This window comes from Telmatherina bonti, assembly GCF_933228915.1.
Source record: "Telmatherina bonti genome assembly, chromosome: 5".
Lineage (NCBI taxonomy): Eukaryota > Metazoa > Chordata > Actinopteri > Atheriniformes > Telmatherinidae > Telmatherina > Telmatherina bonti.
The window spans coordinates 10,430,317-10,440,392 of record NC_136623.1 but is presented as its reverse complement, the minus strand read 5'-3'; the positions used below and the strand labels follow the sequence as shown (position 1 = coordinate 10,440,392).

Genomic DNA, 10,076 nt, shown 5'->3' with positions numbered 1-10,076 from the left:
TTTCTGATCTGCTGGAAAGAATCAGCAGAGCAATCCTATCAAACTCCCTCACACCACTTGTAATCACCACTTGATTTGATCCATTATGTATTAATTCTGTTCATTAGTGCTTTGTCAGTGCGGGCCTCTCGTCAGTGACTGGGATCGAATATTCCAACAGAACCACCAAAACAGCTCACATGCCCTTAGCAGCATTAATATTAATCCCTGAACTTGTTTATTTCTTGTCCTCAAATATTCATAGTTGTTTTTGCCACTTGCTGAAAAGTGGAACAAACTTCCCAGTGAAGCAAAGAGCCAGTCATGTCCCAGCCAGACCCCCAGCCAGCCCATGAACATCTTGCTCACTTCATTTCCAATTTTGTTTGATGAACATCTGTCTTTGGGCCGCTTCTTTCTCCACAGTCCCCAACTTGTCCCAAACAGGCCGAGTCCTCCACGTCTGTCCTTGTTGATCTGATTTACTTGCCACTCTTGGGGGGGTGGTCGCTAACATACATGGCATTATCACATATAATGCTGAGCATGAAGGAGTCATCTGAGGCTCATTTATTTTGGAGCAGCTCACATTTTTCTCTCTTTACGGCTTAAAAATTGTTTTTAATCATATGACCCACATGGAATCATCTTTTCAGACCATTTCACAGACATCCCGTTTTCGATGGCTCCAGTTCAAGTAATGAGTGTCATAATACCGCCAGCAGATTTTCTGATTGCCTGCGTCTCGTCTGGGAGCCCTTTGACTCCATTGTTGGTTGTAACCGTGCAAAACCTAAAGGCTCAAACGTGAGCTTTTTTTTTTTCCCCGACTTCAACTTACTTATTTAAATAGAAGCTGATTGTGTCCTCATTCTGTCTGAATGACTGAAATGAAGAAATAATGACTTCTCTCAGCAACTTTGAAATCCCCACCGAAATGCACACAACAAACGGCAAAGACTCAAAGGATACGGGGATATTGTGGGAAAATGGGTCACTGGCTGTATTAGGGGCTTTTTAAAACACAAGTTCCATCGGAGACAGGAAACCAAGCCATCACCCCTCAGTGCGGCACATTTCTCTGTTTAAATTCCTCATTGTTTTCCTCTAAAGCAAACTGAGCCGGCAAACTGTGTGTGTTTGGCAGGAAAAACAAAACCCAAGATTTTTCACAGTGTCTCTTCAGCAGCACTTCAAAGACAGCAGAGGTGTTTTAATCTGCAAAGACACAGGAGTTAAAAGGAAAAAAGGGAAGGAAACACAGCTCATATGTTTCCTGATTTATACCAAAAGTCTCCAGTTGCTTGAGGTGAAGTGTGGCGGCAACATCTAAATGAGGGGTTTCTAAATGAAGCAGCGCTGTAATTAGCGCTAATAGCTTGTCAGCTGCATTGCCTCGAGGGGGGGAAGTCATCCAGAATGAGCCGACTTTGGTGAGAACAAATTTCTAATGATTGGAAAGAGGCCAAGAGAGGACGAGGTTACTCATTTCATCTAAATGTTGTTGAGATGATCAAAAGAACAAACAATAGATCACTGGTTGTTTCGGTTGTCTTCACACTTGAGGGTTATTGATAATCAGACTTCCATTATGATGTGATGTGACTATGCGGTCGGTAAGCTAATGAGGAAAGGCTGATGACACTATATCATCAGTCAAGCAAAGAGGGTTAAAAGTGAAGTTTTGCACATCCTGTTCTTGTGTGCATGTGTTAGCGCAGCAGTTGGGAATCGTACAGCCTATCTATCAGGTGTTTGACTTTTAATTTGATTATTCATTCATTATCCGAACCGCTTAGTCCAATGAAGGGTCATGGGGAAGCTGGAGCCTACCCAGTTGTCTTTGGGCGAAAGGCAGGGTACACCCTGGACAGCTCGACAGTCCATCACAAGGCCACACAGAGACAAACAACCACACATGCTCACACTCATTCCTATGGGCAATTTAGAGTAACTAATTAACCTAACATGCATGTCTTTAAACGGTGGGAGGAAGCCGGAGTACCTGGAGAGAACTCACACATATAGAAAGACAACTGCCCAAAACTTGCCCCAGCCAAGGATCAAACTTGCGACCTTCTTGCTGTGAGGCCACAGTGCTAACCACTATTCCACCGTGCAGCCCTAGTTCTGATTAAATAATTGAAAACATAGTAGCATAATAAATGCATTTAATAGCAGTGTGTATTCCAAACAATGCAGAACATTTGTAAGTGCACAATGTCCTGGTACGCTGATCATGCCGATCACATCAGAGCTTGGCTAATGCAGTGTTGCTAACTTAACTACTTTGGCACTATATTGAGCAACTTTTCAGACCTTTTAGCAACTGACGGCCAGAAAAGTGACTTTTTCTGGCGTTATGGAAGACTTTTGGAGACTAATGTGAAAGATAGTACAATTTAGTCTTCTCAATGGGGAGTGGCTGGTGCCGCAGGCCCCTCCCCCAAACGAAAGCGCTCACAACAGCCTCGGTCGACGGGCAGCTGTAGAGGATTTTCGTCTATGCTTCATGAACAAACTGAAAATGAAAGTAACTGATTCAGTCTGTTTTAACATAAAGTATTAATGGTTGTTGTGGGATAGTTTGGATGAAAACTTATAAAAAGTTCAAGTACTGCTACATGTTGTTGACTCTTTATTAGAGAACAGATGAAGCTGTTATTTAAAGTAGTTAAAGAGGCCCTTTAACTTTAGATCTGTTCAGTTTTCATCATGAATATTTTCTATTTCTTTTGATTTGATTTGAATGTACTAAAAGGTATTTTTCATTACATCAATGGAGCTTTTATTTACAATATTAGCTGCTTTGTTTTTATTAACCCCAGAATTACACAAAACCTTAATATCATAATAAAAACTGGGAATGAAAACTAACTAAATGAGAAAAAAACCCTTTCAAAGATGGTTAAAAACATTTATATACTTTTGTGAGATCGCTTTTCATATGTGTTGATATGGAAGTATATCAAAAAAGGTAACTGGAGGTAACGCAGGAGGTCACATGACCAGTTAATTTGAAGTAAAGATGACTTCTGGAGGACACAGAATGTTTTGCATCTTCACCATCCTCAAAGTGAAGTCTCATGGGACAAGATATTGCCAGAATTATGCATATAAACAATTCACCAGAAACATCTGCGAACCGCAGTCGTACTTTGATGAAATATCGCTTTTATTCAGCAAAACACTGTAATGGAAATGCAGCTCATGTCTGTGTTTATAATTTCACTCAGATGTCCATTAAATGTTTGATCCATGTTCTTTTAGAGCCTATATTGGATTTTACAGTGAAACTGTCAAGATAAACAAAGGCTTGATAAAACAGTCCTTCAGGGTTTCCCTGCCGCCGTGTCAGCCTGGAGCCACAACATGGTCCCTGCCTGCCAAGGGCTGAAAACTGGATCAAACACCATTTAGTCCAACATATATTAAATGCAGCTTGTTTTCTTTCCAGATTTCCTTCAGGTAGTTGTCAGAATTTTCTTTGACCCATCTTCTTTGGGGTTTGTTTCTTTAGATTTTCTTATGTTTGCCACCGCCATCCGGTCGAAATAGATAATTCTGTTGGAGGGAAAAGTCATTGTCGCCCACCGGCCCGTGTGCATGCTCAGGATAGGGGACTGAATTTAAGAGAAGGATTGATTAGGGATTGGTGTATCGGTATTCTGGAATCAATACTTTGATACCTGCCAGTCAAAATATCAGACTCAATGCTTCCGATGCTAAACATCCAATCCGTTCTCACTTCTGTCATGGTTACTTGGACTTTTAATGTTACCAATTTAATGCTGAATTTTGATAATTTAAGATTGAATTAAAACTATAACAACTTATGGTCTATTTTATTATTTTGGAATCTTTTTAAACATGTATTTACATATATGTACCATTATCACTTTTAAGTTTTTCTATCATGTATTTTTGCTAAATTGTTTTATCCATATTTCATGTTGCAATACAGATGATAATGTATACAGTGCAGTCGTTTGATTTTCCTATTAGAGGCTAAAAATATCCCTACTGGTACTAACAATGTTGAAAAGGTACCATAAATAATGTCATCATATTAAAAGTAAAAATGTTGTTTGATGCAGTCTCTCGGTTTCCTATGCTAGCTAGTTGTTGTTGATGAATTGGTTTTATGTGGGCACAGCAGTTATAAATTGGACTACCTGTCATGGTTTTTGACGACTGGGGACTCGAGCTGCAGAAAGTTTGAATAATCCCAAGGTTTTTATTAGCCAAACAGGGTTTAGCAGGGAATCAGGAACACAGTTTGATAACAGCCTGGTGAATGATGTGGAGGAGTGAGCTGGCTTTATGGAGGTGGTGATGATTGTAGGCAGCTGTGTGTTCATCTGGTGATTAGGTGCACCTGTGGTTGGAGAGGGAGGACAAACTGAGGGATTGAAGGTGGAGTCAGGAAGGCGGGGCATGACATGAACAGGGTTACTTTTGTTTATAATTTGGTTTTATTGTACATAAATGAATTGTATTGAATGAACTATATTTCTTATCTTAGCTTAGCTTAGCTTAGGTTAGCTTAGCATAGCATTTCTTAGCTTAGCTTAGCATAGCATTTCTTAGCTTAGCTTAGCTTAGCTCAGTTAAGCATACCATTTCTTAGCTGATCTTAGCTTAGCTTACTGATGTCTTTCACATTCTGATGTAAGACACTTACTGATGTATTGTGAATTTGCGCTATACAAATAAACAAGTGTTACAGCCTGTAACTAACTGGCTCAACTTTTCAAACAAATAGAAAATTGAGAAATATCAGGTTTGATTTCTCAAAAGACAAAATTGTTTGTTTGCATCTCGCTTGTTCAATCAGTCCTTTATTGTATTAATACCTGAGTCTACAAGGATTGAGTTTTCTTACTTAACATTTTCTTTTGTTAACCTTTAATTTTATCTGATTTAATTCAAGAAAAGTTATTCAACGTCACTTCCTTTTGTAACTTCTTTTTTATTCTCTTTTAGCTTGTGCACACCTAGAGACCTGCCGCTCACAATCCAGTCCTGCGTTCTTTCAAAAGACTGCCAGGTAACAGACTGGGCAGACTGGAGTCCCTGCTCCAAGACCTGTGTGGACCCTGAGTCTCCAAGAGGCAATCGCAGTAGGAGAAGACAGGTTCTCCAGTTTAACGTGGGCGAGGGGGCGGACTGCCCGCCACTGGAGGAGACGGAGTCATGTGAACCTCAGGGGGATGCCGTACCCCCCTGCGCCATGTGAGTTACCCATAATTACAGTGGAAGGAGGCAGTGAACACAGCGGGGAGGGATGGGGGGTTGGTCTTATATTAGGTGCAAGTGCAGATTAGAGTTTCCTAACTTTGAGGTATTTTTGTAGAGATTTCATCCTCCACTTTGTTTCTGCGTGGATAAAAAGCTGCTGTGGAACGCTGCAGGGATTCAGTCTGCGTTTCAGTCATGCTCATGCACAAATACAGTCAAATCAAAGTGGTGGCCCAGCCTGCACATACTTCCTGTTGACCTCCTTTTACACATATCACCAAGCTAATTTTCTCTCCTGGGTGGCCGATCGGTGAGTGTGTGTTTGAGGAAGCATATGGAACGAGATCAGTCTAAGTGCTTGGGTTGGTGCCTGACGCAAAGTAAAAACAAATGGACAGAGACTAAAAAGGTGTTTTGAATACCAGAAAACTGCAGTTTCATACTAAATGAATCAGGTTCAGCTCACATTGAAGATTTTTCTAATGTGGTCCAGGAGAGGGTTTGGTTTTCGATCAAACCACTCACATGTGCTTTGTGATACACAGAATGCAAAAGCAAATTCTGCGGCTGCTTGGCGCCGCCATACAACAAGACATGAGAGTTGACCATTTGAAGAATTATTAATAAAGTATAAAAGTCTATTATTTTCTTTAGTATGTAGAAAATGACTTCTTATATATTTAGAATAACTGTATAAAATATAAGTATTTCTAAATTAATGGTTTATAAGAAGAATAAGCAACTCTGGTCCTGCAGGTGTTCAGAGTTTTCCTGCTGCAACACAACTGACTCAAATCAATGGCTCAGTAGCAAACTTATGCAGTTTGACTTCAAGCTCTGCACTAGTTTGCTCATGAAGTCTGCCAGGTATCAGGATGTGTTCTAAGAGGGAAACTCTGAACACTTGCAGGACTGGAGGTGGTTTATGAATAAGTCTAATAAAAGAATTATGTTTAGAAACCACATAACATCTGTACAGATGTACAGAATAGTTTCAACCATGATACTATTCAGCACATCTTTACAGACTCGTTATATCAACAAGAATATAAACAACTTATTATTTTTACCTCCGCCAGGGAGGTTGTGTTTTTAATAGCGTTTATCTGTTTGTTTATCTGTTTGTTTGTGTTCAAGATAACTCAAAAAGTTATGGACGGGTTTTCATGGACTTTTCAGGACTTGCTGGAAATGTAAAAAGGAAGAACTGCTTTAATTTTGATGGCGATCTGGAGCACCGTTTGGGTCCAGGAATTTTTTAAAGGATTCTTTAGCATTGTGAGATAGGGCTATTTTCAACATTTATGGACTCCTACAGAAATTATTGCTTTACCTGGGTAAAGGATACCATGATCTAGAATAAGAAAAAATAGGGAGCCTTTGGAATTTTTATCATAGGAAGAGAATAAATAATTACAATATGCAGAGGTTTCCGCTCTACGAGTGCTTTTCTAGTTTTTTTTCCATATTATAATTTTTATGAAGTTTTTTTTTTTATTTAAATAAAAAAAAAAAAAAAAAGATCATCAACAACTTCATTACTAGATCAACTAAATGTCTATTGTTTCTCTGGGTATAACATTCTTTTAAGAAACAAAAGGTGTTTCTTTCTTTGGCTGTGTTTTTACTGTTGATGTTCCTGTTCCAGCAGGTTACAGGTCCGAATCCAGAAACGATGGCCAGATTTCACCAAATGAAATTAAATTTTAGCTGATGACGTGGTCCTGTTGGTGTCATTTGGCCGTGATCTCCAGCTCTCGCTTGAGTGATTCACAGGAGCATGAAGCGGCTGAGACCATGGTCCTCAGCCGGAATAGGGTGGATTGCCCTCTCCGGGTCGGGAGTGAGGTCCTGCCTCAAGTGAAGGAGTTTAAATATCTCGGGGTCTTGTTCACAAGTGAGGGAAGATTGGAGCGGGAGATCGACAGACAGATCGGTGCGGCGTCTGCAGTAATGCGGACTCTGCGCCGGTCTGTCGTGGTGAAGAAGGAGCTGAGCCAGAAGGCGAAGCTCTCGATTTACCAGTCGATCTACGTTCCTACCCTCACCTATGGTCATGAGCTGTGGGTCGTGACCGAAAGAACGAGATCTTGTATACAGGCGGCTGAAATGAGTTTCCTCCGCAGGGTGGCTGGGCTCTCCCTTAGAGATCGGGTGAGGAGCTCGGTCATCTGGGAGGGGCTCAGAGTAGAGCCGCTGCTCCTCCGCATTGAGAGGAACCAGTTGAGGTGGTTCGGGCATCTGGTCAGGATGCCTCCTGGACATCTCCCTGGTGAGGTGTTCCAGGCACGTACCTCTGGGAGGAGACCCCGGGGAAGACCCAGGACACACTGGAGGGATTACATCTCTCGGCTGGCCTGGGAACGCCTCGGGACCCCCCCAGCAGAGTTGGCAAATGTGGCTGGGGAGAGGGAAGTCTGGGCTTCCCTGCTTAGGCTGCTGCTCCCGCGACCCGATCCTGGATGAGCAGCAGAAGATGGATGGATGGATGGAAAGGAAATTTATCAGAAACCTCAGCTGAAAACTAAAATTAAATAAAGTAAATGCAGGGATAGCTATGTTCCTTTTCTTTCTCCAAGGTTTTCTGATTTGTGGTTGTACTTACAGTTCCACATCGGAGCTGCTTCATTGACTGTCCCTCCTTGTCGACTTTGCAGTTTTACCTGGAGGACCACCGAGTGGGGCGACTGCCGGGTTGACTTGTTGCTCAGCCAACAAGACCGTCGACGTAGCAACATGACGGGGCTTTGTGGTGGAGGTCTGCAGACGAGGGAGGTTTACTGCATTCAGGCCAATGCCGAGATCCTAAAATACCTCAATGACCTAAAAGAGAAAGACAAAGGTAAAGTTAAGACCACCTCTAACTCTGTTGTCCGTCTGCATTCCCTTCCATATTAAAGCTGGATCATAACGCTCCCAGAAAACTTTTGGACCAAATCTATGGTTGAGCAAAAACTGGACTGGATGGGATTGCTTTTCGTTTCTGTCCTCTAACTACAGATAGATTGTGTGCATTAATATCTGTTTCTGCTGTGGACTTTAGTCCCACCAGTTTGACTTTTATTTCATTTCAGTTTTTGTCATAATATGAAAAGATGATTAGAACTTAGAAAGTTGCATCAGAAGAGATAAAGTGTTGTTGCTGCATCCCGTCCAGTTCCACTTTTTACCCTGGTTTGGTTTCTAAAGTTTCCTCATTGAAGCTTTGATCAGTCTGATCAAACCCTTTCCTTTTTCCACTTATCTGCATGAAACTGACACCTGAAGTGTTCACGCTGGTTTTTGCATGAAGCAGCTTTACTTTTCAGACACAAACTGCTGCTAAAACCAGAAACTGGTTGTGTGAGCAGCGTTTTTGTGACAGCTCAGCCTCTGAAACACCAGGAACTGCTGTTCTTTCAGCTTCCCTCAGACATCTGTCCTTTTCAGCTACAACACCCTGTATGTTCATCACTGGCAGCAGATCAAATCTTTTCCTCAAGGTGAAACATTTTTAACTTGTGAGGATGCATCTTAACCTCATTTCACGTCCTTCGGAGCCAATTTGCATCTGTGTGCATCCACCGCATCAGTGCACCACCCCTGAAAATATAGTCTCAGATCTTTAGTATTGCTCTGCATCAGTCAAGGCAGGAGGCATTACATGTTGTGTTATGGTAACAGTATGGTCTTAAATGGAATAATCTGGACACATATTTTGTTCCATCTTGTCCTCTGCATGGTTATTATTCATAATCAAGTTTTTAAAGGGTCTCTCAGGGAATATTGTCCTTCTAAGTCTTAAATCTGTATAATATATGAGCTGAGGTTTCTTTAAAATGTGGACAAAAACAGTGATCTGATGTCGCATTGGACAACACTGGAAGCAGCAGACATTCAAACGCTTTATTCCAGTGATGCTATTACAGATATATGAATACAATGAAATTGTTTAAATTAATCAAATTTGGGGAGACATGTCTCTAAAGCTCTGCCTGCTAGTTTGTCCACATTTACAGAGAAAATTAGCTTAAAAGTAAAATTATTAACATGCATTTATGTTCAAATGCGCTGAGCTGTAACTTATTTCTATCTGTAATTTTAGAAAATTGAGAAAACACTGATTTATCCCTTAGATTAAGTGTCTTTTTTTTTTTATACGCAAATGAATCATAAGCCAGTAACAAGAGGTTTAATGGTGAGTTAGTAAATACATTTTGAAGAGCATATATATATATATATATATATATATATATATATATATATATATGTATATATATATATGTGTATATGTATATATATATATGTGTATATATATATATATATGTGTGTATATATATATATATATATATATATATATATATATATATATATATAATGGACATGACGACTTAAAAAGAAAATTACAATACAATGTAGTAAGGAAAATTAAAAATCTAATAAAATGAAATAAAATGAAATACAATCATTATTCCGAGAGAGGAGCTGACGAAGTGAATTTCTTTGCGCAATAACCATATTTAATATGAAAACTGAAAGATTTGATTTTTTAATCTCGGTGTCTGCAGATGCAAAACTGATATAAAAGACAGCTGAGAACTTAGTTGAAGAAGCCAGAGTTCATTTTAAGAAATGATGGTCAGAAATCAAATCACGCACCCACATTGGTCCAGTTGATCATAACAGTTCATACCAGCCAATTTATTAAGATTAATTGCTTACATGAAGAAAACAAACTGGTTTTCATTAGCAGAGCAAATCAGTTGTAGCAATTACCTGCTTGCTGCTCATCAGATGTTCTTTTAATACGACACATTTAGCTGAATGAAAGTGCATTTGAAATACCCCTTAGTGCTTCTCAAACTGGAGGGGTGGGC

General features: G+C 40.1%; 1 protein-coding gene across 1 annotated transcript in view; it reads left to right on the top strand.

Annotated features, from left to right (window-relative positions):
* Positions 1 to 10,076, top strand: part of thsd7ab (thrombospondin, type I, domain containing 7Ab) — a gene marked incomplete at both ends in the record, with an annotated part of 244,564 nt that overhangs the window by 86,284 nt on the left and 148,204 nt on the right. The window contains 2 exons of the mRNA XM_079240505.1: positions 4,966 to 5,214; positions 7,878 to 8,062. Of these exons, the coding sequence (XP_079096631.1) occupies positions 4,966 to 5,214; positions 7,878 to 8,062 (434 nt within the window). The remainder of the gene's footprint in view (positions 1 to 4,965; positions 5,215 to 7,877; positions 8,063 to 10,076) is intronic.